The sequence below is a fragment of the Fonsecaea erecta genome (assembly GCF_001651985.1).
Source record: "Fonsecaea erecta strain CBS 125763 chromosome Unknown Scaff2, whole genome shotgun sequence".
Classification (NCBI taxonomy): Eukaryota; Fungi; Ascomycota; class Eurotiomycetes; order Chaetothyriales; family Herpotrichiellaceae; genus Fonsecaea; species Fonsecaea erecta.
In genome coordinates, this window is record NW_017387245.1 from 138716 (window position 1) to 155139 (window position 16424).

Consider the following 16424-nt stretch of genomic DNA (forward strand, 5'->3'; position numbering starts at 1 on the left):
TGGCGAGGCTGAAGTGGACAACGAAAGGGGCTTCGGGATAAGGGAGGCGGGGATACGGCATTGATCCTCTCAGGTACAAGCCACCCATGGTGAGCGTGAAGAGGCGACTTGGGAGTATCCACCTGAGAGGAGTACATTTTATTGTTGTTATTCCATTCAGATTCCATTCAGCCGAATGGGCGGAGGGATAGACGTGCAGCACATGGCCGCTGGGCTGCACGAGGGACTTCGTACGGAGTATTATGTAAGGATATTCCGACATATTGGTGCCATGGTGCAATTGGCGCCGGGATCAAGCAACGCCCCAGGAGGCATAGCGGAGCGGAGCCCAAGAACCCAGTTGACCGAATTTAGGAAAACGGGGGGTCGAAGCAGAGGTGCTAAGATACTCCTAAGAATTAAGAACAGCAGCGGAGCAGCAGCATAAAGACCGTTGGTCCGTGGAATGTGCCCTTGTCTCCGTGAATGGGGGAGGAGGGGACAGGAGGACGAGGGCGTTTGGATGGATCCCCGGAACATCATTTATTTACTGTCGGTAGAAAAGTAGGGACTGAGTATGTTACAATACTTCGTCCTGATTACGTATCCTGTACGAAGAACATGGTGAGTAGCTATCATCGATGAATGTCTGGATGAGGGTTAGTGCTATCTGTCTTGTCATTCTGCCTTATTACGGAGTACTCGGTACCTCGCCCTAGTACGAGATACAGAGTACTTGTGTAACAAAGGCGCCGCATCCGCCAGGTACCTGGTCGCTCCATGGATGCGGGCCGCTTATCATCATCATCAGCTCGCAGCTTTCTTCGCAAAAGCAAGAATGCGCCCCCGGCCCACTCCCACCACAATTATTCCAGCCATGGAGCTCCTTGTAATACCAATCCTAGCTCAAAAGTCTACCCTGCAAGCTGCGTGATCCAATCCCCCCAATCACTCCAAAACCCTGACGTTCTCTGGCAATTTTTTTCTCCAAAATATTAATCTCTGGCATCTCTAATCTGTGTTCTCTACAACCTTCGTTCAACATCGGCCCTCTTCGTATTCCTAAAGGCCTCTGGCTAATCCTTTCTTTCTCCTCTCTCTTTGTCTGATCTTCTGATGGGCTTCGTGATTTTGCCTTGATTCCCCCTCTCCACGTCTCGACCATTACGACCACCATGGCGAGCAAAGTCCCCCTGCGCATGATGCCTGGTTTTCCAATGGCGTCACCCAGGCCGTTGTCCATGCGAGCTCTCTCAACATGTCGCCGCTCAACCATTCCACTCCCAATCGCCTCTAGACCATCCTCCTTGGTGTCCCGGCCACTGATCCAGCAATCCTTTCGTCGCAACTATGCCGATGCTCCCCAAGCCCAGCTCTCCCCAGAACCTAAGCCGAAGAGGCGCTTCCGGTTCTTCGTCTGGACCTGGCGCTTGACCTATCTCTCCGTCCTTGCCAGTCTAGGATATGTCACTTATCAGATCTATGAGGGTCGCAACCCGAAGGAGCAGTTTGATCCCGACCCGAACAAGAAGACACTCGTCATCCTGGGTGCGCATGCGACCTTCGACTATATCTTATAGTTAAATGCTGACACACTTAGGCACCGGTTGGGGTTCCGTCTCCTTGCTCAAGAATTTGGATACTGAGAACTACAACGTCGTCGTCGTCTCGCCTCGCAACTACTTCCTCTTCACCCCCCTGCTGCCCTCGTGTACCACCGGCACAATTGAACATCGCTCCATCATGGAACCCATCCGGAACATTCTCCGACACAAGAAGGCCAAGGTCAAGTACTACGAAGCCGAATGCACAAAGATTGACTACCAGAAGAAGATCGTCTATGCCAAGGACGATTCGGAAATCAAGGGTGACACGATGGAAACGGAGATTCCCTTCGATCTATTGGTCGTGGGCGTTGGAGCTGAAAATGCCACCTTTGGAATCCCCGGTGTGCGTGAACATGCCTGTTTTCTGAAAGAGGTCGGCGATGCTCAAAAGATCCGGAAACAAATCATGGACTGTGTGGAAACTGCAACTTTCAAGGATCAGAGCCCCGAGGAAATCAAGCGCCTTCTCCATATGGTGGTCGTTGGTGGCGGTCCAACCGGTGTCGAATTTGCTGGTGAATTGCAGGATTTCTTCATGGAGGACTTGCAGAAATGGGTCCCTCAGATTAAGGACGACTTCCATGTCACTTTGGTCGAAGCTCTGCCCAATGTGCTCCCTATGTTCAGCAAGCAACTGATCGAATACACCGAGTCGTCCTTCAAGGAAGAGCACATCCAGATCCGCACAAAGACTATGGTTAAGAACGTTACCGACAAGTACATTGAAGCCGAAGTCCAGAACCCGGATGGTTCGAAGTCCGTGGAAAAGATTCCCTACGGACTCCTTGTCTGGGCTACCGGCAATGCTCTCCGCCCAGTGGTGAAGGATCTCATGTCCCAGATCCCTGCTCAAGCGAAAGCCCGCCGTGGTCTCGAGGTTAATGAGTACCTCGTTGTCAATGGCACCGAAAACATCTGGGCGGTCGGCGACTGCGCAGTGGCGAACTACGCACCTACTGCTCAAGTAGCTGCCCAAGAAGGCGCTTTCCTTGCTCGTCTGTTTAACACCATGGCCAAGACAGATGCCATCGAGGCCGAATTACGCGACTTGTCCGCCAAGCAGGCTACCGCGAACCCGGATCAGCGCAAAGTCATCTTGGAGGAAATCAACGAGCGCCAGCGTCAGCTCCGTCGCATCAAGCAGATCGGCCCCTTTAGCTATTCACATCAAGGATCGCTTGCATACATTGGCGCCGAGAAAGCGGTCGCCGACGTGTCGTGGTTCAGCGGAAACATCGCTAGCGGAGGTACTATGACGTACCTGTTCTGGAAGAGCGCCTATCTGAGCATGTGCTTTAGCAGTGAGTGTGCTCTTTGTCCTTTTCCCACCCGCCCTTCCATGTAAGAGGATTTTGGCTGACATTTTTGACTTGACTAGCGCGCAACCGCATCCTCGTCTGTTTCGACTGGCTCAAGGCCAAATTCTTTGGCAGAGACGTGTCGAGAGAATAGTTAAAGTCGGAAACAAGGGTTCAAAGCCTCAGCATGTTTTGGGGAAGGTGGTATCAATGCTTCCCCAAAGGCTTTTTTTTTGCTTTTCGCTCGGATCGAGAAAACGACAACTTGTTCGACTTATAGATGGCCCCCTTTGCAGTGGGCGAGCAACTGTATGGTATTATCACCCTGTTATTTTATCTTTGTACACCGAAACAACTCACTGTGCGTGCACATGCCTTGTGGGGGCGAGATCGTAGCTTGACCTGGGTCATCCCGGTGCTCCATTGAGATTCAAAAAACTGTACTCGGTAGAAACGTCCTAACCGCCAGCGAGTTTAGCGGTAGTTCGCTTGCCAGCTGTTTCCTCAAGTCTATGAGATCGCGCTGAGAGTCGTGTTCTCTCTATATTTTGAGAAGCTATTTCACTTTGTACAAGTCTGGTCTTCCATTGGACATCCATATTTTCCCAGTTCGGGAACCAAGGCTGCGACCAAAAAGAAGAGTCCCGTATATAATACACATAATTCGACCCCTCTTTACCACAGTTTATCTCCCTCCTTCCTTTTCGCGGCCCTACCACCCCGTGCACTCTCTCTTTTCAGGGCTTTCAGCTCCTCTTCGCTGATGGGTGGCTTGAAGTACAGACTGGCACTCTCGCCCTCCTTGACGATATGGCTCAGATAGCCACGATGCTTCGCGTCCCTATAATACTCTAGCTCTTTCCGTGAGCTGGGGTCCGGCAGTCTGTAGGGGAAGCCCATGCCCCTGGCACGGTTTTCAGCCAGCTCGGACCCTTCCACGGTTAAATTGGGATTTTTGAGGGCTAAAGGATCCCAGCGCAGAGAGAGAAAGGGATGTGTTTGGCTGTTCTTAATGCGGCGTATCGATTGCGCGGTGTAGAAGCGTGTCGTCACTGTTCCGCCCAGAGCTTCGACTGCGGCGATGGCAGATTGCGATGCCCTTGAGACTACAATATGGATGGGTGTTTTGAGCTCCGAGGCTCCGTTTCCGAGCAGTTTCACGCCATCTTTAATGCGACCCAGAACGCGCGAGGAGCAGAGTTCCTTGAGAGTGATCGGCCGGGAAGAGTCAAGGCGGCCTTGGTCGATCCAGGATTGGATTTTGTCCAGATTGATAGGGGACATTTCGTTGGCAAAGCTGCAGGCCACAGGTCAATTGACCTTCTGTCGACATAAAAGGCGAGGGGTATACATACAGATTCTTGAACCCATATTTTCCGTGTACGATGTGTTCGGGTGTCTGACCACCATTGAACCCAGCGGGGACTTTGCCATGCTGTTTCTGCCCATCAGACCCGCGACCGGACTTGCCTCCTTTCCCAGATGCGGGACCCCGTCCACGGCGAATCTTCTTGTTATAGGCGCCAGGCCGATCCGATAGGGAAGTTAGAATTGAGGCATATCGGCGTTGGGGAAGCGTTTGGGCGTAGCTCTGGAGGAAGGGGACGAGGAACGCTGGAAGAGATGACGTGGTGGTTGCGGGCTTGATTTTGACGAAGTCGGAGCACGACATCGTCGATGGCGAGAGCCGTAGACTTAGACGAGGCGGCATTGTCTTGTAGAAATGGCCTTATTCTTCACTACGCTTGTGCTCAGGAAAGTTGATTGAAAGCTCTAGTACTAATTGCGCAGACGCCGGTATACTTTCTCTTTTCAGATGCCAAGCTCAATATGCCAAGATCCCGCCCCGAGTGCTTTCGCTCCTCCCTGACTTTCTCGCTTGATGGCCCTCTCAAACAAGGGACGAGCCTGGCGACCTCGTGCCTCGAGTTTCCTCTCCACACATTATGCAACAGTGGGTGGTTCAAAATATGGATCGCTCATGGCCCCGGACAAGCCATCTCCGCGATACGTTCGCCCTCGTTCACACGGGAGGATTTGAGATACTCCCCATGCACAAAATGTCCAATATACGCCTCTAAGGATGCAAGAAGATCACAGCATGCTATCATATCAACAATGCGTTGTGTCGGACTCGCCAGCCACCCTATTTTTACAGATTTGTCCCAGGTCTTGGAAGATCGACACACTACGTTGCGCTAGCATATTTATGAAGCAGCAGGCAGGTGATGCTGCATAAGACTTTACGAGAAATTCAACTTCGAGACTTCTTGGCGATATCACCATCGTGTCACGGCCCACAACAGCATAGCAAAACCGGGCCACCAGCTTCGGAGATTGCAAGCTAGAGCAAGATGTCTTTGACTTGTTTGACACGCAACATCGGAACAAACGGAAAAGTGACCTGCGTAGCATGGCCATGACAGATTCGATGACTACAAACTTTACTGTTCCCAAGGAAGCTTGTCTGGATCCCAAACCTCGGCGCCATTCGCGATCTAGAGGTAAAGTGACTGCTTTGAGAACTCTAAATTGGCGCTTGATTGATTTATGGCGACTGCAGATCCTGACACAGGTTGATGTTAAAATATGCGACGACCTCTGGTGCCTCATATCTCTGAATGTCCTGGCTCAACCCGACAAACAAAGTGCATGATATCCATTATAGCAATGCCATAGTAAAAGCTGCTCGGACGACGAAGGAGCCACCCTTGTAGGTTGTCGAGAACTACTTGAGAATCAGTCCTGGGAGGACAGCCTAATCGCTCTTGTGGAAGGGAGAAGCTGTCGACACCTTCCCGCATGACCCGACTGTGGCAATGGAGAAATCTCGCTGGACCTGAACGAAAAAAGCTTTCGGCCGTTTGTGGACCTCGATGTTCTTTCCTGATCAGACCCAGCCTTGTTCAGCCTCGCTAGGGTGTCGGACTTATGTAGTACGGGATCGTTCTGCCAACATATTGAGTGAAAGACAAACCATATCTACTTCTAGAATTATATCTTGCACACCTGAAGGTAAGCCAGCGGGTACTCCTCCTTTGCAAAGGCCTTTGATCACACGGCTTTTCAAGTCTCAACGATAACGGACAGGTTGCCGTGATTCCAACATGGCGACGGAAAGCACGCAATCGAGGCTCCCTTCGGTCTAAATTACCCCGGTCGACATCACACGTCCATTCATGTAGCAGTGGAAATGTTGTTACAGGCCTTTGCAGAGTGGGTCACACCACAGGCGCAAAGCCACCACACCAGATCCGCACCCTGATAAGTGCCATGAACTTGTTCTGGACTTTTGTTGATCCAATGGTGTTTGGCTTCACACTCGAGAACGAAGCGATCCCACTTCCCACGAGGCAAAAAAAGTGCAAAGACCAGACGAAAGATTGCGTGCTTATCTCGGTTTTGTGCATCATTCACGCGCATGGAGAGTATAAAAGCTCTTCGGTGTGTGAAGTCGTCAGCAGATGGACTCCAAGGTATTTGCTCCACGACTGGGTCACTCCGGTATTGTACAACTGTGGTAGCATCCAGAGAACTATGGCAGCAAAAGAAAGCACTTTATCTGAGGTCAATGCCCCTCCTACGACGATACATACATTTGCTTCATACAGAAAAAAGAAGGGCGATGCGGCGTTGGAACTCCTTGCCTCTACCGGTGGCGTGGAGCAGCCGACTGATGCAGTGCGGAATCGACGGCTCCTTCGACGAATCGACTACCATATTATGCCTCTGATCTGCACCGTATACTTTCTCCAATACCTTGACAAAACCTCCATCTCGTATGCCAGTGTCACAGGTCTGCGAGAGTCGGCTCATCTGGTGGGGGACCAATTCAACTGGGTGGCTTCTATATTCTTCTTCGGCCAGCTTACATTCGAGTTTCCCACCATTTACGTTTTGCAGTTGTTCCCCCTGGCAAAGTATGTCAGTATCAATGTCGTCATCTGGGGCGCGATCTTAGCTGCTTTGGCCGGGTGCAAGTCTTTCGTCAGCTTGATGGTCTGCCGTTTCTTCCTTGGGGCGGCAGAGGCTACCATTGTCCCTGCTTGGGTGGTCTTCACCAGCCAGTGGTACAAAAAAGAAGAACAAGCATTCCGCGTAGGCATCTGGTTCTCCATGTGTGGATTATCCCAGATGTTCGGAGGGTATTTTGCTTATGGCGTTGCGAGGCATGTCGGAGGAGACGTCCACGCCGCCTTGAGAGGATGGCAAATCATCTTCCTGTTCCTGGGACTCTTGACTGTCGTGGTCGGTGTGATCTTCTGGTTCATCCTCCCGGACTCGCCAGCAGTGGCGGGCTTTCTTTCTCCCGAAGAAAAGATCCAACATGTTGAACGCATCCGAGGGAATGAACAAGGAATTGGATCCAAGGCTTTCAAGTGGGAACAAGTCAGAGAAGCGCTCACCGACATCAACACCTGGCTCTATGCCTTCTGGGTCTTTGCCGCCAATATCCCCAACTCAATCGCCACCAGCTTTGGCAACATCCTGGTCACGGGCATGGGTTACAGCAAGCTCAACTCTCTCTTGCTGGTGACACCGCTCGGTGCATACGAGGTTGTCATACTTATTGCAGTGACCTACTTGGCGATGAAGACTAAGCAAAGGTTGTGGTGTTGTATCATTACACACATACCCTCTATTGTCGGAGCGATCCTCATGGCAACGACTGAGAAGACTCCTGCACTGATCGGATACTACCTCAGCGGAGGTATTCCCATTGGCTGGACGACCATTCTCGGGCTTCAAGCCAGCAACGTGGCCGGGTCCACAAAGAAAATAACCGTCACTTGCATCGGCACCATCGCGTATACAGTGGGCAACATCATATCGCCACAGACATTTCAGGCCAAAGACGCACCGAGATATCTCCCGGCGAAGATCTCGATTGTGATTCTCTACTTCTTAATCACAGTGGACTTGTTCCTCATCCGGCTCGTCTATGTGCGGAGGAACAAGAAGCGCGACGAAGCGAAGGCGGCGCTGGGCGAAGCTTATGTGGTGGAGAAAAATCATGAGTTCCAAGACATGACCGACATCCAAAACCAACATTTTCGATACTCGTTGTGAGAGGGACTGGTACACATACCCCTCGATCGGAACATTCGGATTAGAATAGTCAATATGTCTGACCAGAAATAATATCCATCCCCGTTGTCGTCTCCGCAGTTTATATTGATATCTTGCTCGTCATATATTTGTGAAATGGAGAGTAACTGACTGCTCTCAACGAAATGAACTTTTCACTGGAGATGAAGGTTGAAAGGGCGAAACCATCGTCCATATCATACTTCATAGCAGAGGAAGAAGCCCTTGTTATTTCTACCACTTACTTCTTGCAGCTACATATATAGGTGCCCACCCAAGCGGACTAACATCTTCCTTCAATCTTCACTCATTGATATTCCACTCCAGCCATCCAACACCTTTGCGACCGTCATTCGTGGTGATTGTCGCCCAAGAACGAGGAAACTTGGCCACCCTCCCATCCTTCGCCACGAGGCACAGAGGCGCGTGTCCGACCGGTTTCACGTAGAAGGTGAGTGGCAGCGGCGCCATGGTGATGGTGGTGGACACGCCCAGGCCGTTGGGGGCCATTTCCGCGGCGGCTTTGACGTCGGTCATCTCGATCAACGGCTCGCCTTGCTTCTGCACGTATCCGACGCCCAGGTGAGGGAAGTCTCCTCCGCGGGCTTTGGCATGCACCAGGTGGCTGTGCGTCCCGTCGTCGAAGTGGAACGCCGTCCACACCCAGTCGGCCGCCCACCAGTCGCGCGGGCCCCATGAGTGATCGCGTTGGCCTCGGGCCTTGGTGAAAGTGAATGACTGATCGTCCCATGAGAAAGTGCCCGTGACTTTGCAGGGGATCTCGTATCTGGTCGCCCGGCGCCATTGGTACGGGTGCCCGTCCGTTTCGAAGAGGAGATCCATCTGCACATCCACCGGGCGCCCGGTCCTGCCTTGGAGGATTGCCGCTGGATCATCGAAGGCCACTCCTTTTCCCTTGACCGTGATACGATATTCCTTGAGAGGCACTTCTGCTGTATGGGTGGCCGTGTATTCTGCGCCGTGGACTGTCAGGTCCTTCCCCGGATGAGGCGCCTCGAAGTCGATAACTCCCACGGTGGGTATGTGTGGGCCACAGATCAGAGCATGATACCATGAGCCGCTCTGGTTGGGAATAACGCCGAGTCTCGCCCACACACCGACTTGCTGCTCTGGGTCGATGACGTCGAAATACCAGCTCTCGTTGTGAAGTGGGTGCTCACCGAATGGGTGCATCTCATCGTCCGAGGCTTCTGGTTCCAGATGCGGGAGAGGGACCGGTGGCGGCAATACCTCGAGCGCCTTCGTATCGGCGACGTGCTCACAGCTGCGTTCGAACATGGTCAGGAACAGATCGTCTCCTCTGGCCGTCCTCTCCACGAGACTCGCCGCGGTGATGGCTTGGCGCATGCCCGTAAAACTGTGCATTCGCACGCCTGCCTTACATTCATGGATGCTGATCGGATACGGGGCGCTCGCAGACAGCGCCTCGTGGTATATTTTCAGCAGCTCCTCTCCGTGCTCGCGGCGAAACTCGGGCGTCAGAGCGAGGCCCAAGAAGTAGGATGGATCGTGGAGGAGAGGTCCCCAATAGCACGTCTGCCAATCCACCAACGTCAACGGTAGGTCGGTGCCGTCTCTGAACAGGATGTTGTCGAGTCGATAGTCTCCGTGGACGAGCCCTGTAGGTGCTGATGTGGCGTCAAGGGCGGCATGGTACGCCTCGTAGCTGTCGATGAATTTTTGGCCGATGTCGCGGTGTTCTGGCTTGAGGCGTTCTCCATACCGCTCTTGGAACCGTGTCCAGTATCCCACCATGTGTTCTTTGGCCGACCACGCTCGCGTCCTCTTCATCCAGCTATGGCCCTCCAAGGGGACATGGTTCAAGATCAAGCCGTGAAGTCTCCCGAGCTCCGACATGGCCAACTTCGCTTCTTCTAGCGTCGCTCCGTTGATGTCGGAGCCCACCCTTCCCGCATTGTCACTCATGAGGATGACGAATTCCCCAGAAACCTCGTCTCTTTCCACCCTGTAGACATCTGGGATCGGCCCCGTCGTCAGGAGCGGAGCAATCTCTTGGTAAAAGCGGACCTCCCGCTCGTACAAGCCAGAGCTGATCCCGAAAGACTTGCAGTCTGCGTCGAGAGAGGCCATTTTGGCCACCACCGACGCCGGTCCTGCTCGTGTCTTGGAGCCATATTCGAGCTCAACACGGTACACTTCACCAATCTGGCCGGTTCCGATCCGGACAGGTTTTGCACCGACCACGTCGAAGCCCAGAGCCTTCGAAAGCCACTGGGGTGACAGTTCAATGTGTGCGGCAACCATATTCGGCGGGAATTGGAAGGAGGATTTTTAATGAAACTGCCTTTTCTCAAGGGGAGTTCTCAGGGACTTTTAGATGTCACGCCAGGTCTCGACGCGACCCTGACCTGTGGGAGTTCAGGCGGGGTCGCAACTCGTCTTGCGAGCCCATCTGATGCCCATCGCGATGTAATTTGCCTAGGATGTTGGTTATTTTGCGGGGTTCTATTGTCGAAAACCACCAGCTACCGAGGCCGAGGTATGCACCGAGTAGGCAGGCGGACGTAATCAGGCAAATGGTATCAGGTCCATATTGGGGTGTTTCTGACTGCTGCCTGTTGACTCAGAAGAGGTCGGGGTGACTTGTCATTGGTATACATGCGGGTGGAAAGGCTCTAAGCCACTGATGCTGCAGCTCTATACGCTTAGCGTGTTTGGTTTGGGTACCATTGTATATAGGAGGGTTTCTAGCGGAAGAACGATTCAAACAGAGTGGAGGGTGGGAAGTGAGACCAGAAACAGAGCATTCAAATACACGTGATTGTGGCTCTATAATGACCCTAGATTCCGAAGCCCTCAAGCCGCTTTCCTTTCGGTGAAGATAAAGTTAAGAGGTGGGCAGGCCAGGGTAAAGCCATCCGTCATGTCCCGAGTGAACTTGGCTGGATCCTCCCCTGGGGCCAGGGCGAAGTCGTACTGATGCACTATGTAAGCCGTGACATATCGAAGCTCCATCAAGGCGAGCTGTTTGCCAATACAGCTATATGGGCCTGGTATCGAGAGCGTCATGTCAGTCTACTGTCCCTCGATAGGATCTTCCAAAAGTGTGGTGGACGATCCAACTGTAACATCACTGTAGTAGACTCACCGTACGAAAACGGAACAAACACCGAAGCATCCACGGTCAGCTCTGGTTTAGTGGTCCATCGTTCGGGAATAAATTCGTCTGGTCTCCGGAAATTTCGCTCATCTGCCACAAGGTTTAGAGTGAGTTTCCCTGGAATCTGCATCGGAACTGTCACAAGGAGACAAATTTACCTCGAAACAAAGTGTAGAAGGGAAGATATATAATCGTGTTCCCAGGAACAAAGGTGTCGCCGATCATCATGCCTTCAGGGGGAGTCAATCGCTGCACGCCCGAAGGCACGGGAGGGTGGAGACGCAATGCCTCGTTGATGACAGCATCCAAGTGTTTGCTCTTCGATAGGGCGATCGAATCGACTTCACCGCTCTCAAACAGTTGATCCACGTGTTTCCGAAGCTCAGTCAGTAGATGCGGTTCGGTTGCCAGGTGGAAGAAGAGGGTGGTCAGCGTCGACGCGGTAGTGTCACTGAAGTGGTTCAGTTAGATATAGGCGCAAGAACCACAATTGGTCGTTCTTCACAGGGAGTGTGCATTACCTTCCAGCGACGACAATCAGATAGGCATCGGCTTGAAGATTCAAAAGGCCCTGAGCTGCTTTCGGCTCCTGTTTTTCATATTCTTCCAGCAGATATGAGAAAACGTCCGGTTTATCGGGTTTCATCTAATGTAGCTCAGTCAGAGAGATCTTTCCCTTGCAAACCGGTCGAAGCTTACCTTCATTCTCTCATCCACTTGGCTGTTCACAAAATCCCAGAATCTCTTATGCTCGTAATTGAGGATCGGAATCGATCTGAATATCGGTGCTATCCAAACCACATGTTTAAAGTAGCCTCCCATGGTCATACTCGTCTTGAGTGAGTTCATGAAGTAATGTTTGACGCCGTTCTTGACCATATCGAAAGATTTACCGAACGCGAGGTCGCCCATGACATCGAAACTGTAAAAGTTGAACCAGTCGCTGATGTTGAATGGTTTGCCCTTTTGAGCCTCAATTACATTCATCAAGCCAGTCGTGTATGAGACTACGCGGGGCTCATAATCGCGAAGACCTAAGTGTTCCGCACGTTAGCCTAGAACGAACTAGGTTCCCGAAGAGTGATTTAAGCAGAATGTACTTTTAGCACCAAATCCTCGGTCCCAGACCTTCCTTCGCTGTGCATGCTCTTGCTTATCTCGGCTGTTTTGCAAGGCCACTCGTGGTCGCATTCCATTGTACCAGGGTCCTTTAGTGCAGGGAGTTTGCGCTGAGTTCACTGCTAGAACGGCGCGTGGATCAGCAATCGACAACTCCATCGGTCCTGATCAAAAGGTCAGTGCCTGAATGTTTTTCGCGTTATTGGACAGCAAGCCGCTACCGAGTCGCACAAAATCCCCATATTGTCTGTGCAAGGCTTGAACCTCTTCATAAAGATGCAACTTGGACTTGACGGAAAGGGACGTCGGGTATAGGGTAGACACCCGTGCCCAGAAAGGGCCAGGAAATTTGGATAGTCGATGAAAAAATCCACGATATATAAACATGCTAGTGAACGTGCCCACGAGAACGCATATACCGAGAGCTGACACATGGAGTACGGCGAGTAGGGTGGCTGTTAATGACGGCGCATAGGCGGTCAGAAATCCAATGAGAAGTAACTGTGTGGTGCAAAAGGACGTGATCAAAGCTGGCGCAGACAAGTCCCATTCGCCCCAGCGAAACAAGGCCAGATGGAGGACAACACCCAACAGCAATGCCCACAGATAGCTCTGTGGAGATTGGAGAAGTGTGAGTATATCCATGACTGGAATTGCGTTGAGATCGGGCTTTCCACTGGACAACTATAACGACAGACGGAGATGGATAGAACTGGCATCAACAGACATTAATACAGCTTCACACGACGTTGCATTGCCTGCCGAGGTAGCGTATCTTTTGCCCAGCTCGGTTGGCACCGTTGACATCGTGCACTTGACGTCCGTCTGTAGAGTCAACCAGCCGTATCCAGACACGGCATGGGCCACGGTCGTCGAGAGGCCAATCACGATGACTGTCTCGTGTCGGCAAGACTGGGGCATACAATGCGGGGTGGAGTCTTAGTCTTATCCGAGGGTCCTGGTGTACTCGGACCCCTGAGCGTAAGTGTGTTTGGTGAGCAGACCAAGTCAATAAAGCGATGCCTGTGCTTACCTTAGGGAGAAACCTACTTCCCACATAAGCAAGGGCTTGTCTGTCAGTTTTGGAAGGATACAACTGGCTGGTACTTGATGATGCTGCGAGCGACCATCCCGCTTTCTGCAGCACCTTATTGGTACACTCCCGTTTGAGACGTTATATGCTGCACCTGAGCGAGGGCTTCGTGACCTTGGTGGCTTTCTCCATATCACGCTGATCTTTGTCCTGGAAGAGCAGTCTGTACAAGTTGAATTCGACAGGGTAAGGAAAAACACAAGGCTGCTTCCCCCCTATTCTGCCTCGGCAAACCTTCACCTCTGCTTCCTTATATCAACACACCTGATGCAGGGGTTAAGGCCCTTTCACAACAATGAGGCGTCGCCATCTGGCCAAGTTCTGGAGGGTAGCATGATCGGCACTTGTGCTGAAGCGTATTTTGGTCATTGCAGCCTAATGGCTCCGCAGGGGGGTTCATAAATATATTGCCGAGTTTGAGCACTCAAGATGCCTTATCTCCTCAATTCAAATTGTTCCAGAAACATTATTGGTCTCATTAACAAATGCTATGCGAGAAACGATGGAAAGAAGCACTGTTGCCTTTTGGGGGCCGAGTTCCAGGCCGTGCCTAACGGTTGTGATATTCGCCTCAGCCCGCCAATGGGAGTTGCCTTTCGAAATTCTCATCCGCCACATGCGGAGCCCCTGCGACCTGCGGCAACGCCTGTACTCGTACCACCACCTCCTGAAGAATCATCGCCTCAGTTCGACTTCAACACTTCCAACAATGGCTCGGTGAGACGGCGGCAGCCGGGTGGCATAGTTACTACAGTTTGCTTGCATCGTCTATCCTGTCATTTATCCAAAGCCATGACTACGTAGGCAGTTACTCGTCTTGCGGAACACATTTCCCGTCCACCACCACAGTGCAGGCACAATGGGCCCTATCGAGCTGAACAAGCGACGGATCATCCTACTCATCGCTAGTATAATCGCCTTTTACATTGTCTTTCATGGCCTATCACCCTCTGGCGACGACTTACAAGATGTCGCCTCCCACATACCCATTCCCGGCCATTTGGACCCTACAGAGCATAAACTCCCCCCCTCGGCGCCCGATCCAGACACGATATGGGACCTGGGACCCGATCCTGCTCCCACCCTCGAACCTGAGCCTCAGCCTGAGCCTAAGCCCGAGTCCGAACATGAACACGAAATCGACACCGAGAAACCCACCCCTCCCAGCACACAACCCGTTGAACACTTCGACTTACATCCCATTGCACAGTTGATGCAAGAAGCCGATGCTGCGTGGCGGACCTACGAGACTGGGATTTCGACAACATTTAGGCAGACGGTGGAAAAGTACAGAAGCAAATATGGCAGACATCCTCCGCCAGCGTTTAAAGACTGGTATAGGTTCGCACGAAAGAGGAACGTGTTCAATATCGACGACTTTGAACAGATCATGGACGACTTGCGTCCCTTCTGGGCAGTTAATGCGTCTGACATCCGCATTCACGCTGCCCACATGTGGGAGAACCCTGACTTTGGTGTGTCGGTCATTCATATTCGCGATCACAAGGTGGTCAGAGTGGACAACCCGAGTTGGAGATCCGAAACCATGGAGAAAGTCATTGAGAAGTTTATCAAATTCCTTCCGGACATGGACATTCCTATGAATAGATTGGATCAACCCCGGCTAATTGTGCCTTGGGAAGATATGCAAGAGTTACTGCAAAAGGAATATCACTCACGCGTCATGGCGCCTGAGGTCACGGACAGCTTTACCAAAAACCAACCCGAGCTCCTGGATATGAGCATCGAAGACAAGGAACTCGACCACTCCACAAGACTGAGCGAAGACTGGATATTTGCTGCCGGTCAGCAGTATATGAAGCTCGCAGCCAAAGGTTGCCCTCCAAAATCCCCCGCCCGAGCGGAGATGACGGTTGCGGAGGCAGATTCTCTGTACAAAGAGCCCACGCTGGGATTTGTGAAGAATTTCAACCTCTCCACCGACCTGTGTACAGTGGGTCCGACTATTCAAGATATGCATGGCATGTTGTATTCACCTAGCAGCATCATCGCCTCTCACAAGCTGGTACCCATCTTCGGCGAATGCAAAGTGAGCGTCAACAACGACATTCTTTTCCCAGCAAACATGTATTATCAGCATGATGACCGATATGACTATAACGGGGAGGAAGATGTCGACTGGCGGGACAAGCAAGATAACACCATCTGGCGCGGCGTCACCTCTGGTGGCGTCCAGCTCGAGGATAACTGGGACAGGATGCACCGGCAGAGGCTTGTTCAGCTCCTGAATGGCACGCACATGCTCATAACCGGGAAAGAGGTCAAAGCTCTAACAGAAAAAGATGATGGCCCAGACAAGGTGAACACCACCTACGAGCTCTACGATCGATTCAAGCCTTCACAATTTGCTGAGCGTCACAGCGACATCGGTTTCACCGAACCAATGTCCTGTCTCCCGAATTGCTCATTCTACGACAGCGTTTTCTCCTGGAAACCACAGGTCCCGCTCACGTCACAGTTCAAGTCGAGATATTTGATCGACGTCGATGGACATTCATTTTCGGGCCGTTGGCATGCTTTCCTCCAAAGTAAGAGTCTCGGACTCAAAGCTACTATCTTCCGCGAATGGCACGATAGCCGACTTCTAGCATGGCGACATTTTGTTCCGGTGGACAATCGATACGATGACATTTACGGACTCTTGACATACTTTATTGGATATGGCAAACCCTACAAACAGCATGCCGAGGAAGGCGAAGACCCGAATCCGCGCGTCTTCATTGCCCGGCATGACAGGGAGGCACAGATGCTCGCCCGGCAAGGACGCGAATGGGCAAATAAGGTGCTCCGACGGGAGGACATCGAGGTGTACATGTTCAGGTTGCTTCTAGAGTATGGGCGTTTGATTGACGACAATCGAGATTTTATTGGCTACTCCGGCGACGGCAGTGAACTGGACAAGTTTGATGAGGGTGAGGAAAGCGAAGGCCGCTGGGGAATTGGAGGGTGGTAGATGTCCTTGGACGGGGACACCCTTGGAAGAATGACGACGAGCCCATCGCCCAAACCAGGCCAATGTCGCCCTGAGCGGTGAAATTCTCCTGCGCGTTTCAAGCGGTCCACATCTGACGTCCAGG

General features: G+C 52.0%; 6 protein-coding genes across 6 annotated transcripts; 3 read left to right on the forward strand and 3 right to left on the reverse strand.

Annotated features, from left to right (window-relative positions):
* Positions 1–1154: 1154 nt before the first annotated feature.
* AYL99_01814 (hypothetical protein) lies at positions 1155–3038 on the forward strand (the record flags this gene model as incomplete). The annotated part of the gene is made up of 3 exons (XM_018833330.1): positions 1155–1527; positions 1580–2887; positions 2965–3038. The coding sequence occupies 3 exons, from the start codon at positions 1155–1157 to the stop codon at positions 3036–3038; spliced, it is 1755 nt and encodes a 584-aa protein (XP_018695954.1).
* A 521-nt stretch (positions 3039–3559) lies between these two features.
* On the reverse strand, positions 3560–4556 carry AYL99_01815 (ribosomal protein L15; the record flags this gene model as incomplete). Its single annotated transcript, XM_018833331.1, has 2 exons — positions 3560–4181; positions 4240–4556. 2 exons carry the CDS (start codon positions 4554–4556, stop codon positions 3560–3562), a joined length of 939 nt encoding a protein of 312 aa, XP_018695955.1.
* Positions 4557–6421: 1865 nt separating this feature from the next.
* On the forward strand, positions 6422–7954 carry AYL99_01816 (MFS transporter, ACS family, allantoate permease; the record flags this gene model as incomplete). Its single annotated transcript, XM_018833332.1, has 1 exon — positions 6422–7954. The coding sequence occupies one exon, from the start codon at positions 6422–6424 to the stop codon at positions 7952–7954; it is 1533 nt and encodes a 510-aa protein (XP_018695956.1).
* A 321-nt stretch (positions 7955–8275) lies between these two features.
* On the reverse strand, positions 8276–10258 carry AYL99_01817 (hypothetical protein; the record flags this gene model as incomplete). Its single annotated transcript, XM_018833333.1, has 1 exon — positions 8276–10258. The coding sequence occupies one exon, from the start codon at positions 10256–10258 to the stop codon at positions 8276–8278; it is 1983 nt and encodes a 660-aa protein (XP_018695957.1).
* A 552-nt stretch (positions 10259–10810) lies between these two features.
* AYL99_01818 (hypothetical protein) lies at positions 10811–12878 on the reverse strand (the record flags this gene model as incomplete). The annotated part of the gene is made up of 7 exons (XM_018833334.1): positions 10811–11004; positions 11103–11204; positions 11273–11565; positions 11636–11760; positions 11814–12148; positions 12215–12397; positions 12455–12878. 7 exons carry the CDS (start codon positions 12876–12878, stop codon positions 10811–10813), a joined length of 1656 nt encoding a protein of 551 aa, XP_018695958.1.
* A 1307-nt stretch (positions 12879–14185) lies between these two features.
* On the forward strand, positions 14186–16300 carry AYL99_01819 (hypothetical protein; the record flags this gene model as incomplete). The annotated part of the gene is made up of 1 exon (XM_018833335.1): positions 14186–16300. One exon carries the CDS (start codon positions 14186–14188, stop codon positions 16298–16300), a length of 2115 nt encoding a protein of 704 aa, XP_018695959.1.
* Positions 16301–16424: the final 124 nt, after the last annotated feature.